Consider the following 26733-nt stretch of genomic DNA (forward strand, 5'->3'; position numbering starts at 1 on the left):
CAGCCAGTTACTTGTTTTTCCTTGGGAAGGTCATGATGAGGGTGAATCCATGGGAGAAAATATATTCACATACTGCAGCTAGACAATTCTAACCCCTGACGTCCCTTTTGGGTTGTAATTTCATGTTGTTAAAGTGACACTAAGGCTGAGACTGCAGTCCCTGTGCTGTTAGAAGGGGCCACGGCCAGATCAGGGGGCTTAATGCTTTCATTTGTGTGCATGTGTTTGTTTGCTTGTGCAGGCAATAATTGTGTGTGTGTGTGTGTGTGTGTGTGTGTGTGTGTGTGTGTGTGTGTTTATTGTTGACATTGGTCAAAAGCGAAAAAGGGGAATCAAAGGACCTTACCCCCTTTGAAGGGTAGGGGAAATTAACATGGCCAAGTAATCATTATCCTAGTTCCAACACTAAAAATGCATCCTTCCATTTTCAGTTGCATCCTTCCAGTGCCATAAGTGGTAGTTGACTAGGGAAAAAAGCAGCACCATACTTTCTTTTAGTTTTCAAAGGCACTTTGATTATTATGAGGTTATAAGAAGAGGAGCAGACAATATTGTCACCTCTGACCACTTGCATATCTAGTGAGTTGACTTCTATCTGAAAATGTTTTATTGTAGTTCTTTTATTCTATTATTTTCTACTCTAATAAATATGTTTTATATATATATATATAAAACATATTTAGTAGAGTATATATATATATGGGTGGCTACTTTGAAGAATCTCAAATATAAAATAAATTTGTGTATATATATATATATAGTTTGGACACACCTACTCATTCAAGTTTTTTTTGTTGACATTTTACTCTTTTGGAGGTTAAAAAAATACAAAAATATATTTTATATTTGAGATTCTTCAAAGTAGCCACCCATTGCCTTGATGACAACTTTGCACACTCTTGGCTTCACCTGGAAAGCTTCTCCAACAGTCTTGAATGAGTTCCCACGTGCATGCCAGCAAAGCCACTACACAACACTAAACAATACATTAATTGCACTATAACGGTGGCAAACGGTGCCCACAAACTGTTAGGTCCTACATAAAGCTGTCCCAACAGCAGAGTCCCAACGGCAGAGTCCCAACGGCAGAGTCCCAACGGCAGAGTCCCAACGGCAGAGTCCCAACACCTTACCACTGCTACACCTGGCTATCAGCGAAGCCTTGTCTGGCAGAGAAACAGGTCATTCAGCCTCATTTACTGCCTTTTTAAAAAACACAGCTGATATGGCTGACTTGCTTAAACAAACGTGGTTTCTACTGACAATTGAGATGTACAAACTATGGCATAAGGGAACAGCAAGAGGATAAGAGGCAATCCGTTATTTCGATTATGACATTAATGAGCAAGCGACGACGGACGTAGTCAATATAACTATTTGTTCAGCACTTTTGAAATGTACAGCGACAGAATTCAGAACATGGGCCGTTCTTACAGTGTACTCCCTGTACAAGGCAGAACCGTAGGATAAATAAAGGGGGCAAATAAGCAGACAATGTAAGCTCTTACAATATTCAATTATTACATTTCTCTAAAACAAGTTATAAGCTATATGTGCACCACCAATTTAGAACAGTAGGCGAAATTAAGAGGTGAAAATAGACCAAATTATTAGGGTGAAGCACATTGAACGCCGTATGGGTCTTTGCTAGTCAAAAAAGATACACATCATATAACACTATTTCAAGCGTTCAATAATCTTTAGAATATACATTTTTTTACCTTCATTTAACTAGGCAAGTCAGTTAAGAACAAATTCTTATTTTCAATGACGTCATAGGAACAGTGGGTTAACTGCCTTGTTTAGGGGCAGAACAACAGATTTTTACCTTGTCAGCTAGAGGATTCGATCTTGCAACCTTTCAGTTACTCGTCCAACGCTCTAACCACTAGGCTACGCTGCAGCCATGTTGTGTGTGTGCTGAATTTGCACGTGTAAGCCAAGCACCACCACTACTATCAGTAGCACTGTCAAAGCTGTACAAAACAGTAGCCAAACAAGCACTCACTGGGCCACGAACGATGTGTTTACAATACCGCGTTGGTGAAAATAGACCAAATTATTAGGGTGAGGCACATGGGCTACTAACAGCTTACTATACAACATGCACTTAGTATTACTTTCTTAGCTACAGTATACATTTCTGCCTTGCATATTACATCATTTATGCAGCAGCATACAAGACATTTTTAGACTCACCTTGTGAAGGTGGCGCAGCGGTCCTTTGTGGGCAAATATTGTCATCAAACTTTGTCATCAAAGTCTGGCATTCTCTGGATTTATGGTGGGAATTCTGAAAAAAAAAACACAACCACTCCATTGAATAGCAGGTTAGCGTTAATGGTTTCTTTGCAACACTTGCAGTTAGCCACTGATTCCTTCCAAATTAGTCATTGTTGAATTTGTGATTTCCAACTTGTTGTGTAATCTTTATGTCCAATGGCCGATGAGCACCGATACGTTTTATCTATAATTTCTCTTCATATGACAAGGATTAAAAAGGATTTGTAAGTAGATTGTCGACTTGATGACAACTGATGATGACTGCTAGCTAAGACTTTGAAAGTAAGATGTTGACATGATCAGTCCAATCAAAGCTACTGTAGATATGTGATTTGACATAATTTTATCTGTGGCCAATGACCTTGAGCCTTCTTGGAAGGGCACTTCCAATCTAAGTCTATGGCAGAACTCAAAGGGCTCACATTCTTGATGTCTACCCTTACTAAAGGCGGGTGACGTAGTGTCCCCATGAGTGACAGAACACTGAGCCAATCACGGTGCAATGCTGAGCCAAACACAGTGCAATGCTCCTATTTCCTGCTGGCCTGCCCCACCACCACAGAAAGCACTGAGCAAGGCTGAAACACCTGCATTTTGGAGCTGCCTGTTTGTATGCGGCTTTATTAACTGCCCCACCTGACCTGAATGATGGGTCGCCACTACAAAAGTGAATCGCTTCTCAATTGCGGTATGGTTCTAGAAACATAAATCCCTCTACTTTCATATCACATCAAAATAATTTCACAAATGCAAAATAAACAATTACTTTACAGTGTTTTAACACAGTTGCAGCCGAGAGTATTTCAGTGTCACCACGTTTGTTGCGTCCTTCTTCGTTTAAACACAGGTACGCAAATAGCTAATTAGCACAGGTCCACTATTGTCTCTCATCTGTTTTCTGTAAACAATCACTGTAACATGAAAATATGTGGCAGTGTGGGAACCCTAACCCTAAGAAAGGTGTGTATCAATTTAAAATATAGATATTTTTTTATTATCTCGCTGACATGAAAGATAAGGTCCTTATGCTTCCAAAACCATAGAGCATGCAATGCGTGTTAGGCTAATGTTCAGACCGAATGTCGCTGCTCTTAACAAAACTTCATCCAATGATTTATGTGTAATAGAACTGAGAGTTATGGTCAAGCGCTAAGAACATTGTAAACTTTTATTATTTTTGAAAATGTTTATTTAACCTTTATTTAACCAGGTAGGCCAGTTGAGAACAAGTTCTCATTTACAACTGCGACCTGGCCAAGATAGAGCAAAGCAGTGCGACACAAACAACACATAGTTACACATCAGATAAACAAACGTACAGTTAAAAACACAATAGAAAATCTATATACAGTGTGTGCAAATGTAGTAAGATTAGGGAGTTAAGGCAATAAATAGGCTACAGTGGCGAAATAATTACAATTTAGCAATTAAACACTGGAATGGTAGGTGTGCAGAAGATGAATGTGCAAGTAGAGATACTGGGGTGCAAAGGAGAAAAAAAATAACAATATCGGGATGAGGTAGTTGGGTGAGCTATTTACAGATGGGCTATGTACAGGTGCAATGATCGGTAAGTTGCTCTGACAGCTGATGCTTAAAGTTAGTGAGGGAGAAATGAGTCTCCAGCTTCAGTGATTTTTGCAATTCGTTCCAGTCATTGGCAGCAGAGAACTGGAAGGAAAGGCGGCCAAAGGAGGAATTGGCTTTGGGGGTGACCAGTGAAATATACCTGCTGGAGCGCGTGCTACGGGTGGGTGCTGCTATGGTGACCAGTGAGCTGAGATAAGGTGGGGCTTTACCTAGCAAAGACTTATAGATGACCTGGAGCCAGTGGGTCTGGTGACGAATATGAAGCGAGGGCCAGCCAACGAGACCATACAGGTCGCAGTGGTGGGTAGTATATGGGGCTTTGGTGACAAAACGGATGGCACTGTGATGGACTACATCCAATTTGCTGAGTAGAGTGTTGGAGGCTATTTTGTAAATGACATCCCAGAAGTCAAGGATCGGTAGGATAGTCAGTTTTATGTCAGTTTTTAGTCAGGGTATGTTTGGCAGCATGAGTTAAGGATGCTTTGTTGCAAAATAGGAAGCAGATTTTAGATGTAATTTTGGATTGGAGATGCTTAATGTGAGTCTGGAAGGAGAGTTTACAGTCTAACCAGACACCTAGGTATTTATAGTTGTCCACATATTCTAAGTCAGAACCGTCCAGAGTAGTGATCATAAAGGTATAGGCCTAATGTAGACTAGACTAAATGTATGTCCTTATCAAAACGTTAACTATTCTAATTACTAGTGGTGTTCCCACTGTGAACATACGTAACGTTAGCCCACACATTATTGACAGTAAAGAGAATAAGACAGACAGCCTCGTGTCATAATGTCCCTCCCCTCTCGAGGTGTAAAGTGGGTTTGCCCAGTCTCATGCTTTGAATGACGCTATCGCTGAAGTTTGCCTGTTGCCTCGACAAGAGAGGATCCGAGGTGATCGCGTTTAACGCTGTTGATCATTACCTGTGGTCGCGCATAGGGGGACGAAAAACAGATATTCGCAGTTTTTCCCGACTTGCTTCGTTTTTCTGTGCTATTTGAAAAACAATGCTCTTAGCTTTTTTACGGATAACACTCACTGTTTCGTGTATGAAGGCGTAATCGCGGTGTAGTGGAGTAGCTCTGATTCTGTGAGGCCAAAGAGAACTCTTCTTTGGGAAAGAAAACATGCCGCGGAGGAAGCAAGAAGCGCCCAGGCGCGCTGCAGGTACGTAGGCTACTACGACGGGAAGGGTTTTATATGTAGCTATAGAAGCTGAAAGATGTGTTGTTCTCAAACCTCTGGATTTCCGTTTCCAGTATTTTTTCATAGGAGTGCTAGTGCTTTCACTCGATGTATAGGCTAACTTGATTTGTAACACTAATGCGAGCCTACTAACCCAGGAGTAGCACGCTACTGTAACTATCCCTCGAATGTTGCCATTTGTTTCCCCTTGTTACAAAGTAGCCATACTATTTTTCTCAGTAGCACTCACATCCGATAGCTACAGTCAACTTTCCTCTTCCCATTGTTCCCGTGGATAGCTGACTTTCCTGGTAAACGTTAACTTACCGTGGTGGACGAATTAGAATATGGGGAAACGGTGTTCAGTCTGCTATAACGGAATCCCAAGGCGGTGCCAGAGCCTACTGTCTCTGTAGTATGGTCTTTGTGAACATTTGAGCCAAGCGGCTAACTTTGGAATTGGGAGGTTGAAGAATGACCTCTCTTTTTTTTGATAAAATAAACAATTGGGTACAGACAAAGGGATTATGTGGACTGGAAGAAGCTATAATCGACAGTTGCCATGTCTGATTTGACGGTTGATTGATTGGCTGTCATCCGGCTTTGATCTGTTCCTTCCCGATCTACATCAGGAATTCACTCCACCATGTGATGCAGCCCCTTGACGTCACATTAAAACCACTTTGAAAGCATTGTGTACTTTTTCCTCCCTCTCCTCTGCAATGGTCAAGTGACTCACGAAAAAAGCAAAGGGGTAAAGTGGTTTCACAGTCAGACATCACTGGCTCTCTGACACACACACACACACACACACATATTGCCTACCACACACACACACACACACACACACACACACACACAAACACACACACACTGGGGGGGTTGTAAAAGGAGACGTGCGCTATGTAATGGAGGGGAGGAATGGTTTGCTCTGTCAGACCAGGCAGTCAGGACGGCTTTGTTTCATGTTTGATTTAATTCTCTCCTCTGACAGCCCCATTCATCAATGGCTTTAATGGTCAATCAGAGACAGGCTGAGTGAGTGCTCCCATTCTGTTTAGCCATACGCTGGCCCGGGCTTTTATTTCATCAAAATGCCCCTGCCTAATGTACACCCTCAATCTCTCCCAGAGAGAGAGGCTGGGGGGAGCACATAAAGAATGACTGAAAGCTTTCTGATTTGAGATCAGTGGAATATCTTGTTTCTCCTTTTTTTCTTTCCTATCCACTTGTTTTGTTGTCTCTCTGACGCAGGATCATGGCATGTTGTAATATAGACCCATTCTGTGTTAGTTATGGAGATGTTAGGAAATGTAATTTATTTGTTCATTCATTCATCCATTGATTCTCTTTGGGTTTTTTACCTCTTAGTCAGTGGGTCCCTTGCAGCTGCAAGTTATAAAGTTGTCAACTGTTCAGTTGCACACAAAGGGTGATGATGAATTGATTGCAGCACAGAAAATGGGGATGGAGAGAGAGAAAAGAAAAGGATGACCGATGGTGGGTCTTGATTAGGGACTTCGGGAGAGAGCCGGCCCAAAGCAACCTTGAGACTTCCATGAAAAACCTCTCTCTCTACCCCACTCCTTTCTCGGCCCCACTTTTCTCTCTGCCTTGTTCTTGGCTGGTAGAAAAAGCAAAGATATTTTGCTAGCTTAATTAGAGTTAACCTAATTAGTTGGAAGGACTGATGGAGTCTTGACGGGCTTAATGATTGGAGATGACAAGCCTTGGTGTGCCCGGCCCCAACCAACTAGGTTTGCCACCACTTTGATGTAATCAAGTTGATATTACACAGTGCCTTGGTCCCCGGCGCAGCACTCACATTTGGTCGTGCTGTAACTCAATTTTCCGCTGCAGGTGACAAATGGCCCAGTGTACCTGCATGGGTCAGGTTTGAGTGCTCTGAAGACAGCCTAACAGGAGAAACTCAAACAGCTGGGGAGGAAACTCAGGATGCATTCAAATGGCTTGTGATTAGCTTAGACTATAGGCCCAGGGGCTGTGCTTTTTGCTTTTGAAGCATTGTAGTGAGTGTACTCGGTGTAGTGACTGGAACCTAACAGGGTGGCCCCTAGGTTAGCCTCCTCACAGTTAGTGGCTATATTTGGTGTGTGTGGGTGTTTCTATTAGAGGTCGACCGATTATGATTTTTCAACACTGATACCGATTATTGGAGGACCAAAAAAAGCCAATACGATTAATCGACCGTTTAAAAAAAAATATATATATATATATTTTTTTTTAATTATTATTATTTGTAATAATGACAATTACAACAATACTGAATGAACACTTATTTTGAACTTAATATAATACATCAATAAAATCAATTTAGCCTCAAATAAATAATGAAACATGTTCAATTTGGTTTAAATCATGCAAAATCAAAGTGTTGGAGAAGAAATTAAAAGTGCAATATGTGCCATGTAAGAAAGCTAACGTTTAAGTTCCTTGCTCAGAACATGAGAACATATGAAAGCTGGTGGTTCCTTTTCCCAGGTAAGAACTTTTAGGTTCTAGTTATTATAGGAATTATAGGACTATTTCTCTCTGTACGATTTGTATTTCATATATCTTTGACTGTTGGATGTTCTTATAGGCACTTTAGTATTGCTAGTGTAACAGTATAGCTTCCGTCCCTCTCCTCGCTCCTACCTGGGCTCGAACCAGGAACACATCGACAACAGCCTACCTCGAAGCAGCGTTACCCATGCAGAGCAAGTGACGTTTGAAACGCTATTAGCGCGCACCCCGCTAACTAGCTAGCCATGTCACATGGGTTACACCAGCCTAATCTCGGGAGTTGATAGGCTTGAAGTCATAAACAGCGCAATACTTGAAGCATTGCGAAGAGCTGCTGGCAAAACGCACGAAAGTGCTGTTTGAATGAATGCTTACGAGCCTGCTGGTGCCTACCACCGCTCAGTCAGACTGCTCTATCAAATCATAGACTTAATTATAACATAATAACACACAGAAATACGAGCCTTAGGTCATTAATATGGTCGAATCCGGAAACTATCACGTTTATTCTTTCAGTGAAATACGGAACCGTTCCGTATTTTATCTAACGGGTAGCATCCATAGTGTAAATATTCCTGTTACATTGCACAACCTTCAATGTTATGTCATAATTACGTACAATTCTGGCAAATTAGTTCGCGACGAGCCAGGAGGCCCAAACTGTTGCATATACCCTGACTCTGCGTGCAATGAACGCAAGAGAAGTGACACAATTTCACCTGGTTAATATTGCCTGCTAACCTGGATTTCTTTTAGCTAAATATGCAGGTTTAAAAATATATACTTCTGTGTATTGATTTTAAGGCATTGATGTTTATGGTTAGGTACATTTGTGCAACGATTGTGCTTTTTTCGCAAATGCGCTTTTGTAAAATCATCCCCTGTTTGGCGAAGTCGGCTGTCTTTTGTTAGGAAGAAATAGTCTTCACACAGTTTACAACGAGCCAGGCGACCCAAACTGCTGCATATACCCTGACTCTGTTGCAAGAGAAGTGACACATTTTCCCTAGTTAAAAGAAATTCATGTTAGCAGGCAATATTAACTAAATATGCTGGTTTAAAAATATATACTTGTGTATTGATTTTAAGAAACGCATTGATGTTTATGGTTAGGTACACGTTGGAGCAACGTGTACCTAAGCGATTATATGCAACGCAGGACAGGCTATATAACTACACATGGTTGATGATATTACTAGTTTAACTAGTGATTATGATTGATTGATTTTTTTATAAGATAAGTTTAATGCTAGCTAGCAACTTACCTTGGCTTCTTACTGCATTCGCGTAACAGGCAGGCTCCTCGTGGAGTGCAATGTAAAGCAGGTGGTTAGAGCGTTGGACTGGTTAAACATAAGGTTGCAAGATTGAATCCCTGAGCTGACGAGGTAAAAATCTCTCGTTTTGCCCCTGAACAAGGCAGTTAACCCACCGTTCCTAGGCCATTATTGAAAATAAGAATGTGTTCTTAACTGACTTGTCTAGTTAAATAAAGGTGTTATAAAAATGTATTTTTTTTAATCGGTGTCCAAAAATACCGATTTCCGATTGTTATGAAAACTTGAAATTGGCTCTAATTAATCGGCCATTCTCATTAATCGGTCGACCTCTAGTTTCTATGGATGTGAGAGTTACTCTGTCCCAGACAGGTATCGAGTCTCCTACTCAGGCCAGCGTAGTGAAATCCAGGCCCCTGCTCAAATCCGGCCTGTGCTCCAGTCGTGTGTGAGCAGAGCTAGCGACAGGAGGTGGGGTTCTGGTTTAGACTGGGCTCTACGGCTAGAAGTCTCCTGTTTCTGCAGGGTCAGGCCTATGGCTTCCAGGTCAGCTGTGCCAGAGTGGCAGCAATCAGCCGTGTGTTCAGTGTGTGCAGTTTGGATGGCAGGGGTAATGAAAGGAATGGCAGCCATAAAGTCTGCAGTGAGGAGGGTCAGTCATAGGCCATCGTTTCTCTGAACCCTTTTCGCCCTCTATCCCTCTTCTCTCTCTCTCCTCCCCCCCTCATTCCTCCTCCTCACCCCATCCTCATTGTCACTCAACCATTGTCGTCATTGCAGAATCTCTTATACTTAGACAGAAATTGGCTCAGATACTGTAGATTATCATTAGCGCACATTACACAAAGAACTAAAATATACATTGAAATTGAAAACGGATGCTCTCACTTACAAACTTGCTTAGAGACATATGGATTACAGAGACCAACAGCTGTTGTAGAAAGACACGTTTATATAGTGTCTGGATTGGAAATCACACCAAAACACAGTTTTTCTCTGTGGGTGACTCGGTGTTGTATGTATGTGTGTGTGTGTGTGTTCTGTATATGTCATTACGGGAATGAGGGGCCATATGGGCTTGTAATTGTTCCACTAAACAATAGATAGGGCTAGACCGTGCAGGTCCGAGTCTCGAGGAAGTCTTGTTTTTTTACACCACTCAGCCCATTGCTAATGAACGTTACTGTGGTTAGATTCCGGCGAGGTTGAGTCATGTCTGTGATCTATGTGTCTGATAAGTGCATACCTAATGAGCACTCCACGCCTGTCTGCCAGGCCATGGAGGGGTGGGTGACAGAGTGCTTCCCACTGGTATTGACAGATGCCTTTTTGTTTTTGCCATAGGGCCTGACTCCATAAATCCACCCAGTGTGATGGTAACAATGCCACCCTGAACTGCCAGTGAATGAGTGAGGAGAGGTGGAACAGGCTCCTCTCCCTTTTAAACCCCACTTGACATATGTCAGACCATAGGGCCGGGCTCCAGAAAAGAAAAGCGAACCTTCTCACAGAAATAAAAAACTTTAGCCATCCTCATCTGTATGTAAGAGCCCTCTGTCTGGACTGGAGTAGGCCTACGGAGGTACTTTCTAAAAAGCGTCCCACCGTTTGTTGTTGTTATAGATGCAGCTGTGCTATGGTGACAATTGGAGCAGCTTCGCTCACTCAAACCCTCCTCCCCCAGGGGTAACGCATCAGAGCCTAGTGGGATGTGTGCTCTTTTCGGGAAACTGAGCCTACTCTGGTCTTCAGGGGTCCTGAAACTGAATCCAGGAGGAGAATAGCCTGGCCATGCCAAAAAGCCGATTTCCTTTTCAACAGAGTCATTTATCACTGGCCCACCCTTCGCTCCTGACAAACTGACGTGTGTCATTTATCATACTGGCTTTAGCAGACACACAGGGAGGGGGTGAAAAAGGGAGAGGGAGATAATGAAAGAGGAGAGAAATAGACAGAGAGGACTGAGAGAAACAAAGAGAAAGAAGGGAAGGAATGGAGAAAGAGGGGAAGGGCGAGTAGTGAGAAAAGGAGGAGCAAGAAGGAAAGAGACAAAGAGCACTTTGAAAAGTTTTTCACAACAGTGTGGGACTGTACAAAGCACTAGAGGGGATGGGGGAGGAGGACAAGGAGGGTTTTTTGAATGACAGAGGATTGAGTGACATGAGTTATGTTTTGATGAGTGACAATGTTTTTCCATGGCGATCCCTGGATGTTTGTACAAATGTGAACAATATCTGGTTCTTGGAAATGTGTGTTATCTGTGTGTAATTACACCTTGTGTAATGTGTGCGGTGTGTGTGTATCTATGAGAGAGAGAGAGAGAGAGAGAGAGAGAGAGAGAGAGAGAGAGAGAGAGAGAGAGAGAGAGAGAGAGAGAGAGAGAGAGAGAGAGAGAGAGAGAGAGAGAGAGAGAGAGAGAGAGAGAGAGAGAGAGAGAGAGAGAGAGAGAGAGAGAGAGAGAGAGAGAGAGAGAGAGAGAGAGAGACACTCCATGATGAGCGGGCTGACGGGTATCACTCATGCTAGGCTGGCCTCAAAATGAACCCAAGCTGCTCTGCTCTCCTGTGGTCCTAACCGGGGATGCTTCTTTAAAAAGCAGATTAATGATGGATCCCAGGCTTATAGTGCCATTTATCATGGAGAATATTATTTAGGCTGGCCGTGTAGGGCTGTAACTGGAGAGCAGGACGAGCAGAGGCAGGGTGGAAAGCCTTAGACAGACACTCACTGTGTGATGGATGACCATGCTCTCTGCCTGAGTGTAACTAGACACCCGTGCCACAGCAGTTGGGCCGAATCAGATGTTGATCCTTCAACTACACTACCCAGGTTGCTTTGCTTTGCCGGGAGGGTTCTGCCCTTTGAAAGAGTAGATCCCAGTCTTATAAGTGAACAATGTGCTGGCAAACCATTTCGTGGGTGAAAGGAGCTTTTCTTCGTAGACGGAATAAAAATAGTGATGGTTCGTTTTAATGTATAATCAGTCAGTTGATAGTGTAGCGTAGATTAGCAATTCAACGCATTAGGTGTCAGACCAAAACCCTTCTTTCTCTTTCCTGATGAGGTCGTCAGGCGTCTGACCCATCGTGCTCCATGCAGTTACACCACTATCACCACTAAGAGCTCAGTGAGAGGTCAAGGCAAGGCCAGCACCACTGCCTCTTCCACAAAGAGAGAAAAGGTTATTTTGTTTTTGTCCTTCTTTCTTTAGTTTCTCTCTCTTCTCCCCTCCCCCCAACACACTGGTGTTGTGTGATTTATGGTGGCCATCCATCTTAGGGTCGTCCATCACCACCTCGTTGCCAGGCGATCATCGCAACAGCTGTTTGTTGGGAGTGAAGTTGGCCCTATGTCCTGGCAGAGGCTTAGGTACAGGATAAGGCAGAGGCAGGTGACCTGTGCTGGAGTCACACCATCAGAACATTAATCTAAAGAGCAGTTAACATATGACCTATGGAGCTAGCTATAGTGGGGTGGACAAGAGAGATGAGAACAAATACAAGGAAGTAGGAGTTATGTGGGTAGAGCAACTGTAAGACAAGTGTACTGGAGTGGATAATATATCATACATGGTAGATCTTGAAGGATATATGATTGATGTAGAGCTGAGGGGAATTACTGGGTGATATGGGTAGAAAACTGTACAAGTACTGGATAATGTGACCCTATGTTAGTGCTTGGTCTTGGACGATAGGTTTAGGGTAGATCTGAGAGCACAGCTTTCCCGTAACACAGAATTCTTCCACTCTGATGTTTGAACTTGTGAACCCATTGCCAACCCATTCTGCACCTGTGTAAGCTGTTTAGGTAGTATTCATTTGTTTGTTTCCATTTATCCATCAGTTATTGTGACTGGGTCTATTTCTAAACACTTTTATAGGGCGAGAACATAACATCTGAAACGGTCTCTCTCTCTCCCTTAATCTTTTTGTATGTGGAAGATCGTAATGTCTTTGAACTGTACCTGTTTGAAACCAATATAGCTCAGGTCCTAAAGGTCTGTATATACAGCTGCCTATTGGAGGTACAGTCATAAAACAACAGTGCAGCATTCTGGGGGTACAGTACAGTTTAATATATATGCCTGCTCAGCCTCTCTCTCTCTCTCTCTTCCCCTGCTTTGACATGGTACAGCCCTAAGGCTTGCCTGGAGCGAGAGGGATATCTGTGATTTTTTCCCATCTCCCAGAGTACACATCCTGCACTACAATCAGCGGACAAAGTGTATTACCTCGTTCATTAGGGGCTAAAAAATAGGAACAGAGATGTACAGTTACAATAGACTGTCGTGAGCATCTCTTTCTGAGCGACCAGGCACACATTAGTAGTGATGGGGGAAAAAATCTATAGCTAGATATCGGCAAATTATTTTGGCCGATATTATATAGATACTTTGACTCCCAGGTATCGATTTGTAAAATGACAATAATAATTGCTAGGTAGCGGTAGCTAGTCGGCTGTACATGTGCCAAAACTATAGGATGAAAAACACTGGAGTTTGTTCTCCATCTTCTTTTTAAATGGTGAGCCAAGCTGTTTTCAGCACTTTTATTTCTATGACTGATCAAAACTCATTTTCTCATGCTCTCTCTTGTCTCTTTGCAGCAGACATATAATGAGCAATATGTTTGGAACATCAGATCACAATACGATTGCAGTATTGAATCGCAATACATATAGAATCATGAGAATCGCAATACATATCGTATCGCACCTAGCTATCGTGATAATATCGTATCATGCGGTCCCTGGCAATTCCCATTCCTACATTTTAGTAAATCTTTCTCTTGAGGGTATGACTTATGACACCTGTAGCCTATTTGTTCTGGCAGTCAGTGTCATTTCACCTGCTTCAGCCTTCCTAGCAACAGAGACCACGAGGTGAACACCACTGCTAGACCAAGGAGTGGTTAGCCTAGCATGACAAATGCTAATGGAATAAAGACATTTCAATGAGTATAATACTCTCCTCCTTCCTTTTCCCACTAATCTTAGGACAGTTTAACAGAACCAAACAAGGCTGTTGTTGTATGAAATTATTCCTCTCTTTTAAATCCTCTACTCAGTCAACTGCTGGGAACCGAGCTAGTGGAAGTCAGTGGCTTGCGGTTGTGTGATTGAGGCAGAAGTGATTTCCTGCCTGGAGGTTCTAAGTGTTTTAAGGCTACTTCCTGTCAGTAAGCCCCCCTGCCGCCGAGGGGCTGTGTTGCTTTAAGGGTGAGAGGTCCCAGTTAAAGAACACATCAGGAATAAGAAACTTGTCCGCCGTGTTGTGAGGCCCTGTTTAACTCTCTGCGCTCTCAGTACCCTCCCTGTGATCTAGCTATGATCATAACTCTACTGTAGAGTGTTGTTCCTTACCACCTCAGATCCTCGAAAGATTTTCCCTTTTAAATACTATATTTTTTTCACACCTACCTCTTTTTCCAGTTACCCTGAAAGCAGTATATGGGCCAGGATAGATTAATCTACAGTTTGGATTTGTTTAAATAGCCACTGCTAACTCGAGCTAGCATTAGCCAATTCTAACTGGACAACCCTAGCCTCCTTGCTGTGGAGCTGTTATTGTTATGTGGTACAGTTGCAGAACGAGAGCGTTTAGTGATGGCATCCCTTTCCTATGAATATTCATGACCCACATTTTGCTGCGGTGCTAGATGACTGTCTACGTCTGCAGCTTTAGGCTAGGCGGTGGTTGGACCACCAATGAATATAATACTCCTCCGTCTCTTCTCCCTCCTCTCCCACTTTTCAGCTGCTCTCTGCTCAGCTCCTGTCGCTAGCTGTAAGCTGTTACAGTGTGTCATGAAGTGGTTGTAGTGCAGACTTTGGTAGTAGTGATTACACATCCTGTTTACCCCGGTGTTGTGCGTGATTTGGCTCCCAGCTCTACTGTTTCCCCAGCTGTGTAGGATGACTGAGGAGGTTAGTTGTGTAGGGAGCAGGGACTGAGGGGCAACAGAGATCCGACAACACCCTTACCATTCTTAAAGGTTGATTCTTAGAAATTGATAACTTCAGTTTGCATGTTTTGTTTTCTTTCAACGTCAAAAAATCTGGTTGTAGACTAAATCGTGTCTTGCTTCCTTCTCTCGACAAGCTTTCCAGTCCAGACTGTGACTATATGATTACTGATGATGAACTAGGGTGTGCCTCTTACTTTGAGACATGCTTTGTTTTGATTATACCATCTACCGTCAGAGGGGGCCTGGTTTCCTTTCTTTTACTTTTGCTGTACCTTTTTATCCCATGTCTCTCCAGCATTTCTATCAAATGATCTATCCGTCCGCGTCTGCGGCCCTAATGTTTATGAAATTGATACTCCACAGGAATGCCGTGATCATGCCAAAGATGTCACTGTCTTTTCTCATCGCCTGTATGTGTGTGTTGCAACCGACGACAGACTATATTTGTAATTTGTAGGGTTTAGTTTGTGTTCGTGCAGGATGTGTTTCTCTACATGTGAAAGATTCCTGTTTGTGTGTGTGTGTGTTCTGGTCTTGCTATTCCTGTGTGAAGCGTGACTGAGATGTGAAACTGCCTCCCACACTAAGTCCAAAGTGCAGCGTTTGGCAGATTTAATCATGATAAAGCCCACACAACCACTATTAGCAAATACACCACCCAGATACTTTACGTTCTTAGAAAAAACAGGTGTTAGCTAGAACCATAAAGGGTTCCTCAGATGACAAAGCTTCCATGTAGAACCCTACCCCACCACAAATAACCTTTTTAAAGAACCCATGAGAGTGTAGCCATCTTAATTATCCATCCAGGTGTATTCTGATTTCTTAATAATCCATTCTGTTTCTCAAAATGAACCCACAAAACCCATCATATTTTATTAGCGTGATAAATCACCTCTGTTGTCAGTCAAGCCAGGGAGAATAATTGGATGGTGGTTGTCACCCACGGTGATGGATGATCAGTCATTGGGGATCAAATTAACAGATAGTGCTCAGATGTAATGGCTGTTTGGCATTTTAAATTGCCTGGGACCGTTGACTGCTGGTCGGCCATTTTTGTTTTGTTTTTGCGAGGCCCTTTTGGCCATCTCTTAGTCTTCCTTTCTTTGGCTGTCTAGACTTTACACTAATGAACAGTAACCTAAAGTAGGTTGTATATGTCTGTATTTAAATAGCCAGAAAAGCTATTTATTTTTTATTTTTTTAAGGACCTTGAAATTCTGATCCCTTTTTAATTTTTATGCAACAGTAAGAAAGAATGGCTAGATGACTGGCGCACTTTCACCAAAAGTGGTCATATAAAGATAGAACAGAGATTTGAAGAAATATGTGAGACATGTTCATGATAGGTCAAGACTATAAGACTTAAGGACTCGTTCAACCTGCCTGCTAATGCCAGAGTCATAACCTCCGTGATTAAACCTGACATCTGTGACCAGCTGCTCTGGATACAAACACATTAACATAGCTACCTCATCCTGACTGTATTTCCTTCTTCAAATGAGACACTCGCACAAACACCATCCGGAAGCGGAGAGGAAAAAAACAACGACCGAGATATCTTCCCTGCCGGTTTGCTGCCGAGCGGTGAGCGATTTACCTCCTCCTTTCACATTATCATAATTGTGTCCAGGACATGGGAGGCCAGGGAAGTGATCATGTCATTTTATTTACAGCCTGTTTGGCTCTCTTTACGACCGCTGTGCCAGGCCCTGCCAGGCGCACAGCGCCCGGTGACATCTTTTGATCAGAGCTGTCGCAGGCGATCAGTAGAGACTGGCAGTTAATGGATACCCAGTGACAAACCAAATCTACGGGCAGGATGGGAGACTAGGCCACACCTGTCAGGTCCCCATTAGACTGGCCCTCTCAGTGGGGCTGCCTGCCTGCTGACACCCACCACCCCCAGGGCCCACATCAGACCAGCGCCACCCGCTTCCCGCCCTGAGATTGGCTGTTAGCACTGGAAATGGGAGTTATTCCAGCAATTACTTTTTTGTTTAGACTGGATGTTTTTGTGTGTAGGGGATGTGGGATTTGAAGTGGATAGTGTGTGTGTGTGGTTGGTTGGGTGGGCTGGTGGATGGATGGGCTGGTGGATGGGTTGGTTGGATGGGCTGTTGGTTGGTTGGATGGGTGGGCTGGTGGTTGGTTGGGTGGGCTGATGGTTGGAGGGATGGATGGGCTGAGGGATGGATGGGCTGGTGGTTGGTTGGATGGATGGATGGGCTGGTCGTTGGATGGTTGGTTGGGCTGGTGGGTGGATGGATGGATGGTTGGGCTGGTGGTTGGTTGGGTGGGCTGATGGTTGGAGGGATGGATGGGCTGGTGGTTGGTTGGATGGATGGATGGATGGGCTGGTCGTTGGATGGTTGGTTGGGCTGGTGGGTGGATGGTTGGGCTGGTGGGTGGATGGATGGATGGTTGGGCTGGTGGTTGGTTGGGTGGGCTGATGGTTGGAGGGATGGATGGGCTGGTGGTTAGTTGGATGGATGGGCTGGTCGTTGGATGGTTGGTTGGGCTGGTGGGTGGATGGTTGGGCTGGTGGGTGGATGGATGGATGGTTGGGCTGGTGGTTGGTTGGGTGGGCTGATGGTTGGAGGGATGGATGGGCTGGTGGTTGGATGGATGGATGGATGGATGGATGGGCTGGTCGTTGGATGGTTGGTTGGGCTGGTGGGTGGATGGTTGGGCTGGTGGGTGGATGGTTGGGCTGGTGGTGGTTGGTTAGGCTGGTGGTTGGTTGGATGGATGGATGGATGGATGGATGGTTGGGCTGGTGGGATGCATGGTTGGGCTGGTGGGATAGATGTTTGGGCTGGTGGGTGGATGGATGGATGGTTGGGCTGGTGGGTGGATGGGCTGGTGGTTCGTTGGTTGGGGTGGATGGATGGATGGTGGATGGATGGTGGATGGATTGTTGGGCTGGTGGGTGGATGGATGGTTGGTTGGGCTGGTGGTTGGATGGATGGATGGATGGATGGACTGGTGGTTGGTTGGGTGGGCTGATGGTTGGAGGGATGGATGGGCTGGTGGTTGGTTGGGTGGGCTGATGGTTGGAGGGATGGATGGGCTGGTGGTTGGTTGGATGGATGGGCTGGTCGTTTGATGGTTGGTTGGGCTGATGGATGGATGGATGGGCTGGTGGTTGGTTGGATGGATGGATGGTTGGGCTGTTGGTTGGTTGGATGGATGGATGTTGGTTAGGCTGTTGGTTGGGCTGGTGGTTGGTTGGGCTGGTGGTTGGATGGATGGTTGGTTGGATGGGCTGGTCGTTTGATGGTTGGTTGGGCTGATGGATGGATGGGCTGGTGGTTGGATGGATGGATGGGCTGGTGGTTGGTTGGATGGATGGGCTGGTGGTTGGTAGGCTGGTGGCTGGTTGGATGGATGGGCTGGTGGTTGGATGGATGGTTGGGCTGGTGTTTGGTTAGGCTGGTGGTTGGTTGGATGGTTGGGCTGGTGGTTGGTTAGGCTGGTGTTTGGTTGGATGGTTGGGCTGGTGGTTGGTTAGGCTGGTGTTTGGTTGGATGGTTGGGCTGGTGGTTGGTTGGATGGATGGATGGTTGGACTGGTGGTTGGTTTGGTTGGGCTGGTGGTTGGTTTGGATGGCTGGGCTGGTGGTTGGTTGGATGGATGGATGGTTGGGCTGGTGGTTGGATGGGTGGTTGGATGGATGGATGGATGGATGGATGGATGGCCTGGTGGTTGGTTGGGCTGGTGGTTGGTTGGATGGTTGGGCTGGTGGTTGGTTGGATGGTTGGGCTGGTGGTTGGTTGGATGGTTGGGCTGGTGGTTGGTTGGATGGATGGATAGGGTGGTTGGATGGTTTTGCTGGTGGTTGGATGGATGGATGGATGGATAGACTGGTGGATGGTTGGGCTGGTGGTTGGATGGATGGGCTGGTGGGTGGGCTGGGCTGGTGGTTGGTTGGATGGATGGGCTGGTGGTTGGTTGGTTGGATGGATGGATGGGCTGGTGGTTGGTTGGATGGATGGATGGGCTGGTGGGTGGGCTGGGCTGGTGGTTGGATGGATGGATGGATGGGCTGGTGGTTGGATGGATGGATGGATGGGCTGGGCTGGTGGTTGGATGGATGGATGGATGGGCTGGGCTGGTGGTTGGATGGATGGGCTGGGCTGGTGGTTGGATGGATGGATGGGCTGGTGGTTGGATGGATGGATGGGCTGGTGGTTGGTTGGATGGATGGATGGGCTGGGCTGGTGGTTGGATGGATGGGCTGGTGGTTGGATGGATGGATGGATGGATGGGCTGGTGGTTGGATGGATGGATGGATGGATGGGCTGGTGGTTGGTTGGATGGATGGTTGGGCTGGTGGTTGGTTGGTTGGATGGATGGATGGGCTGGTGGTTGGATGGATGGATGGGCTGGTGGTTGGATGGATGGATGGGCTGGGCTGGTGGTTGGATGGGCTGGTGGTTGGATGGATGGATGGATGGGCTGGTGGTTGGATGGATGGATGGATGGATGGGCTGGTGGTTGGTTGGATGGATGGATGGGCTGGGCTGGTGGTTGGATGGATGGAGGGATGGGCTGGTGGTTGGTTGGATGGATGGATGGGCTGGGCTGGTGATTGGATGGTTGGGCTGGTGCTTGGTTGATTTGAATGGTCGGGCTGGTGGTTGGTTGGTTGGGCTGGTGGTTGGTTGGTTGGGCTGGTGGTTCGATGGATGGTTGGGCTGGTGGTTGGTTAGGCTGGTGGTTGGTTAGGCTGGTGGTTGGTTAGGCTGGTGGTTGGTTAGGCTGGTGGTTGTTTGGTTGGATGGATGGGCTGGCGGTTGGTTGGGCTGGTGGTTAGTTAGTTGGGTTGGTGGTTCGATGAATGGATGGATGGTTGGGCTTGTGGTTGGTTGGGCTTGTGGTTGGTTGGGCTTGTGGTTGGTTGGACTGGCGGATGGATGGTTGGGCGGGTGGTTGGGTTGGTGGTTGGTTGGATGGATGGGCTGGTGGTTGGATGGATGGTTGGGCTGGTGGTTGGCTGATTTGAATGGTTGGGCTGGTGGTTGGTTGGGCTGGGTGGTTGGTTGGGCTGGGCTGGTGGTTGGTTGGTTGGGCTGTGGTTGGTTGGTTGGTTGGTTGGGCTGGTGGTTGGTTGGTTGGGCTGGTTGGTTGGTTGGTTGGTTGGTTGGGCTGGTGGTTGGTTGGTTGGATGGATGGGCTGGTGGTTGGTTGGATGGATGGGCTGGTGGTTGGTTGGATGGATGGGCTGGTGGTTGGTTGGTTGGTTGGATGGATGGTTGGGCTGGTGGTTGGTTGGTTGGTTGGTTGGATGGTTGGGCTGGTGGTTGGATGGTTGGTTGATTGGTTGGGCTGGTGGTTGGATGGATGGATGGATGGTTGGGCTGGTGGGTGGGTGGTTGGTTGGGTGGGTGGGCTGGTGGTTGAATGGTTGGGCTGGTGGATGGGTGGTTGGTTGGGTGGGTGGGCTGGTGGTTGAATGGTTGGGCTGGTGGTTGAATGGTTGGGCTGGTGGATGGGTGGTTGGGCTGGTGGTTGAATGGTTTGGATGGTGGGTGGGTGTTTGGGATGGTGGATCAGTGTGTGCAGAGCCAGTATGCTCATCTGCATCTATATCTGTCATAAGTATACAAGATGTTCCCAGTATCTTTGCTCATTGTTTTGGAGATTTTGTTTTTTTGGGGTGGGGGGTTGAGTCCAGAATGAAGTGGACAGAAAGGGGAGGGGCAGAGGGAGGAGGCTGGTGACGCGGCCTTCACTAAGACATTTGTGCCACTTAGCTGTGTCAGAGTGATGGTGTGTGGGGACCCGGGTGGGGGACAGTCTGTCACTACAGGGGACCGTCTATCTCTGAGGACGGGAGGTGGGCACTGAAGGAGGGGTCTGTGTCCCCTGTGATCTGTTAGGGCCAGGCACCCATCACACACACTAACAAGTCACCTGTCTAAGGTGAGCTGAAGGCACACACATGCAAAGTGACCGGTCGCTTATGTGTTGCCGCTGTCTTCTCCTCAACCTCACACTCTTCTTCCCTCCGTCTTTCTCCCTCCCTCTCTTTCTCTCTGAGGAAATGTCTGATGTCCTGATACTGTGTTTGCCTAACACCAGCACCTGTGAGGGACATTCAGGGAGACATTCAGGGCTACAAAAACCATTCCTGCCCTGTCTGCAATACTCATAATCCACATCACTCTTGATAATCTGTTGTGACTGGCATCAATCTAGATGACATTGAAAAATGTCATTCTAACATTTACCTAGTCAGTAACACTTTATTTTAAGGGTCCATAATAAAACATTTATAAGGCATTTACAAACAGTGTACACACCATTTAATAATCATTACTCCCACATTTGTAAATGTTAGTAAGATAGTTATTCACACGTGTGTATGTGTATATTTCCTTAAACATCCTGTGTTGACAGGAATGTCTACCAATGGCATGCCCATTTTCTTGTGAGAAATTAGTGGTCATTCAAAACATTTATGAACCATAAATGGCACTCACTTTAGAGACTGCAAAAATGCTTTACTAATAATTACTAAATAGTTTCTTAAAGTCGGAGTAATTATGAACAAGTAGTGAACACAGAATTCATAAATGCTTTTTAAATGGTTTATTGCGGACCCTAAAAATGTTACCATAGTCTTATCGTCATAAATCCCGCTTCCCTTTTTTAGTAATGAGTGAAACTTCCTTGTTAATGTGGATGGCATGTGCATGTAAGGAGGCAGATGAAGAGGCGTCAGACATATTAACTGACAGATGGAGGTTGATCCAACTAATTTATTACCCCAGAGGAGAATGCCACAGCACGATTGGGCTTCATTAATTTCAGATTCAGCTTTCATTTCAAGCTGTTGCGCCCTGAGATAAATAAAATGGCACATTATGTTTTTGCCAAGATTAGTTTTTTCCCCGCCATAAACAAAGTAAAGGGGAGCGGAGCATCAGTAAGTTATACATGTGGCTGGGGTAGTATATAAACACTGGCTTGCCTTAACGGTTGATGAGGTGAAATAGGATGACTGTCATTTCTCAACTTGGCTTTAACTCGGATCCCTCACAGATGGCTCATTTATTCCTGCGAGACCTCAGGCACCCGTAGAAGATAAACTTTCTCTACAGTAGTTCTACTAACACAGTGTTCACTGGCCATAATATAACTCGCTCTCTTTTCTGTTTTCCCTCCAGCCTACTCTCCAGAGGAGATGAAGGAGGAGGTGGAAGGAGAGGACGTGGACTTTCCAGAGGAGGGAGAGAGCTCAGAAAATGACCTTCTCACCAAAGAGCCACTGGGTGACCAGGACTCCATTGCTGGGGCTGAGCTCTCTGCTCAGGAGATGGACAGTGAATCACACGTGAGCGAGGCCAGCGACCCCCTCTCAGACTTTGAGACCGCCTCGGTAAAATCTGAGGAGGGGCCTGGCAAAGAGCCTCTGAACGGCGCAGGGGTGAGGGTAGGGACCCCCTCGGGCCTGGACGCTCCCTTGGCGCAGGACACCCTGGAACAGATGAAGGAAATCTACTCCAGCTTCCTGACAAACTCCTATTGGTCACCCCTGAACTTTAACTCAACCCTAACACAGACACCGACACCCGTGGAGAAGCCACCGCGGACTAGCAGCACTAGCAGTAGCTGCAGCAGCAGTAGTTATGACTGGCACCAGTCTGCAGTGGCTAAGTCCCTGCAGCAGCAGGCCTCACAGAGCCTCCACAACCCTCCTCCCTCTGAGCCCAGTATCTTCAGCACAGTACAGCTCCACAGGCAGAACCCCAGACTGTACGGCAACATCTTCACCGGGGCCAGCAAGTTTCGCTGCAAGGGTTGCAGCGCTGCTTACGACACCCTGGTGGACCTCACTGTGCACATGAATGATACGGGTCACTACCGCGATGACAACCACGATAGGGGAGCCAATGGGGCCAAGGGGCGCTGGTCCAAGCCTCGCAAGCGCTCCCTGCTGGAGATGGAGGGCAAGGAGGATGCCGCGAAGGTGCTGAAGTGCATGTACTGTGGCCACTCCTTCGAGTCCCTGCAGGACCTGAGCGTCCACATGATCAAGACCAAACACTACCAGAAAGTGCCTCTGAAGGAACCCATGGCCCCTGTGGCAGCCAAAATGATCTCAAGGAAGAGAGGCCCACTCTCTGGGAGCCTGGACCTCCCTGGCTCCCCACGCTCAAGAGAGGTGACCCCCAAGCCCAAAGCCTTCCTAGGTAGTGACCACAACATCCCATCCAACAAGGCTTCCAACCCCTACATCACCCCCAACAACCGCTTCGGCCACCAGAACGGCGCCAGCTATGCATGGCAGTTCGAATCTCGCAAGTCCCAGATCCTCAAGTGCATGGAGTGCGGGAGTTCCCACAATACACTGCAGGAGCTGACCGCCCACATGATGGTGACGGGTCACTTCCTCCGGGTCACCAACTGCAACCCCCCTAGTAAGAGAGGAGGTAGGCCAGTCCCAGAGGCCATGTCCCCCAGCCCTGTACAGGCCACGCCCCCCAATGAGGAGCAGGTTCAATCTATCCCATTAGCTCCTTCTACATTCTCCCCTCCTCCACCCTCTGCCGTATCACCCCCGGCTATCTCCCCTCCTCTCAAAGACATTAAGAAAGAGGAGATGGAGGAAGAGTTTACCCAGGACATGGTCAGCCATGACAAGCAGGTGTTGAACGGGGACGATGATGATGATGAGGTGGAGGAGAAGTTTGACATCTCCACCAAGTATAACTATCTGACTGAGGAGGACCTGAAAGAGAGCCCCAAGGGCGGCTTCGACATCCTCAAGTCCCTGGAGAACACCGTGACATCAGCGATCAACAAAGCCCAGAGTGGTAACCCCAGCTGGGGGGGATACCCCAGTATCCATGCTGCCTATCAGTTCCCCAACTCCCTGAAGCTGCCCCAGGGTAGCCCTGAGAAGAGCTCCCCTGTCAAGTACCTGTTCACTGGAGGGGAGGGGGGGCTCTCCTCCCTCAGCAAGTCCCAGCCCCTGATCTCCCCACCCGATAGTCAGAGCTCTGCCCTCCCCCACCTCAACAACTTCCAGGCCATGGAGGAGCTGGTGAAGAAGGTGACAGAGAAAGTGGCCAAAGTGGAGAGGAGGGTAAAGAGCAAGGTGTCCCCCAAGAAAGAGGTGAACCTCTCACCCTGTAGCAGTGAGGGGTGGGAATCCACTGGAGCAGACTCACCCCGAGAGTGGAGGTCAGTGACCCTGGCTAGCAGCGACGGAGGTAGCCATAGCGACAGGGTCTCACCGTCTGAGAGAGAGCGCCTGAGAGAAATGGTCCAATCACCTGCCTCCGCTTTGAGCTGCAGCACAGCCTTCATAACAGGCCACGCCCCTCTGGAGCAGCCCTTTGTTAACCCTTTAAGTGCCCTTCAGTCTGTGATGAATGTCCACCTGGGGAAAGCAGCCAAGCCCACCCTGCCCAGCCAGGACCCTCTCAGTCTGCTGTCCAGGCTGAGCCAGAGTATGGCCGAGAGGGCCGCCGTGGCCGCTCCCCCCACGCACAACAAAAAAAAAACTGTGCCCGTGGCTCGTAGCAGTGTCTGTCAGTCCAGTGATGACCAGCCCATGGACCTGACCAAAGGGAAGAGTGATCGAGGGGGCTCTATTGGCTCTGCTCCTCTGACTCCCTCCTCAACAGCCTCCTCCATCTCCCCTTCCTCAATGGTGACCCCTGCTAAAATGACCGTGGTCTCTCCCTTCACATCCAGCAGCCCGCACCATGAAAACGCCCTGTCGGACATCTCCGACATGTTGAGGAACCTGACGCAATCAGCACACCACATCTCCATGCCCCCCTCACGGACCAGGATCACGGAGCGGGTCACAGACATGGTGGGCTCCACCACCGCAGAGGATGCTGAGGGGTCCATGGCCAATAAGAGGAAGGGCCGTCAGTCCAACTGGAACCCCCAGCACCTGATCCTCCTGCAGGCCCAGTTCTCCTCCAGCCTCAGGCAGACGTCCGAGGGGAAGTACATCATGTCCGACCTGAGCCCCCAGGAGAGGATGCACGTGTCCCGTTTCACTGGTCTTTCCATGACCACCATCAGCCACTGGCTGGCCAACGTCAAGTACCAGCTGAGGAGGACTGGCCGGACCAAGTTCCTCAAGAACCTGGACTCGGGCCACCCAGTGTTCTTCTGCAGCGAGTGTGCTTCACAGATCCGGACCCCCACTGCCTACATTTGCCACCTGGAGGCCCACCTGGGCTTCAGACTGAAGGACCTGGCCAAGCTCTCCCCCAAACAGACCCTGAGGGACTCCTTGAAAGGCGGGTCTGATAAACTGCCCCTACCGGACCCCTTCCTCCTCTCTTCTCCACCCTCCTCCCAGTCACTGGAGGAGGGCAGTGGGACTGTGTACCGGTGCCAGCTGTGTATCCGTAAGTTTGCCAGTAAGCATGCCATCAAGCTCCACCTCAGCAAGAGCCACGGGATGTCCCCGGAGGACCATCTGCTGTATGTCTCTGAGATAGAGAAACACTAGAAGTAGAATTGACATTACATTATAGAAACACTTGAGTGCTGCCAGCATTGGACATACTGGAATATACGCTGTAAAAAAAATTATTTGAAAATGTTCCTTAGGAAAAAAGAAAACAAATGAAGTGTGTGACAAATGCACAATGATGCCATTAACTACTGTTACGTGTCAGCACATGGTATTTACTTCCATGGCCTTTGCTTGTCTGTATTTTTCTCTATTTCGAAAGACATTAACTTCATATGTTGAAGATATAGTTCATGAATATTCAGCTTTCAAAGGGATAGTTTGCTCAAATTGCAAAGTTACGTGTTTCCTTACCTTTTACCGTAAGTTGTCTATTGACCAGGAAGGACCACGATACACACTTAACATTTGTTTTCTTCGCTGAAGGTTAGGAAATATTTAAGTCATTTTGTGTTTTGGGTGAACTTTCCCTTTGGAAAGTATAGTCATTTCAGATTTATGACAATGTATTTATTTTGTGAAGTTTATATACATTTGTTGAACTGCATGTATGCATTGACAAGTTGACAGTTCAAAACAAGTTTGGTGCGTCAGTTTTTAGTTGGTCTATTTTTACTGTAAGATATCTGGTAAGAACATGGGAGTGCTCTTTCTGAGAATTTGCCAAATGAATTGACAACATAGTAGTCTGTTACATCACATTTTATATACAGTTTGTGTTGCAGATCTGTCAAATCTGCCACATTGCTTATCATCAAGTCAGGGGACCTCAAAATCCAGGTCTATGTAAAAATGTACATATAGTATATAGGCTTACCACTTGCTGTTATGCATACTTGTTATATTTCCTCATTTAAGAGGACTATGACTATCCACTGGTGCAGAGCCTTTGAAGAAGACTAACATGAATATGTTTTGCACAATAGTTTTCTAAATGTTATTTGATAAAACAAAATATATGAAATGGAACGTTGTTCATGCCCTGTTGCTTCTATTATTAAATTGACTTAAATTGCTTCACGCAACTGTTGTTTCTTCAAATATCACAAATGCTTTTTAGACCTGAATTTATTCTCTTACCCAGTCCCAAAATGCACTACAGAAAGTAGAGTCTGCATCCACAACAACACGGTTAGTTACTGCAGGCAGAGCCTTCAGATCTGTGTAGTAGACTGTATTGTCTGCACAGGCCAACCAAGCAGTGTGTGCGAGCTAAGAGCAGGGTGTGTTGCACCGAGGAGTCTGCCAGGTGGTGCGTGCTGCATGTAAACCACCAGATGTTCCTGAAACAAGCCACTGGAGGAGAGAGCAACAGCAGGCTGAGTGGGCTGATTACCACCAGGCATCAATGTCATCACCATGAGTCAGCTAGGGACACAGGAGCTGGGACATCACTGGTTAATGGTCATGGCAGACATACAGAAGATCCTCACAGCCAGACTTACACTT

General features: G+C 46.6%; 1 protein-coding gene and 1 long non-coding RNA gene across 2 annotated transcripts in view; one reads left to right on the plus strand and one right to left on the minus strand.

Moving 5' to 3' along the window:
• Positions 1-5772, minus strand: part of LOC123724509 (uncharacterized) — a 21374-nt gene extending 15602 nt beyond the window's left edge. Inside the window, exons 1-2 of the long non-coding RNA XR_006757067.1 lie at positions 5390-5772; positions 2200-2293 (exon numbers count right to left, since the gene is read on the minus strand). This is a non-coding gene — a long non-coding RNA (uncharacterized lncRNA). The remainder of the gene's footprint in view (positions 1-2199; positions 2294-5389) is intronic.
• On the plus strand, positions 4713-26304 carry LOC106561399 (teashirt homolog 3). The gene is made up of 2 exons (XM_014125338.2): positions 4713-5044; positions 22007-26304. The coding sequence occupies exons 1-2, from the start codon at positions 5005-5007 to the stop codon at positions 25318-25320; spliced, it is 3354 nt and encodes a 1117-aa protein (XP_013980813.2). The 5' UTR covers positions 4713-5004; the 3' UTR covers positions 25321-26304.
• Positions 26305-26733: the final 429 nt, after the last annotated feature.

The sequence above is a fragment of the Salmo salar genome, chromosome ssa10 (assembly GCF_905237065.1).
Source record: "Salmo salar chromosome ssa10, Ssal_v3.1, whole genome shotgun sequence".
NCBI lineage: Eukaryota > Metazoa > Chordata > Actinopteri > Salmoniformes > Salmonidae > Salmo > Salmo salar.

Coding starts and splice junctions, on each gene's coding strand:
- LOC106561399 (XM_014125338.2), top strand. CDS start 5,005: ATGCCGCGGAGGAAGCAAGAAGCGCCCAGGCGCGCTGCAG. Junction 5,045..22,006: donor AGCGCCCAGGCGCGCTGCAG/GTACGTAGGCTA, acceptor TTTTCCCTCCAG/CCTACTCTCCAGAGGAGATG.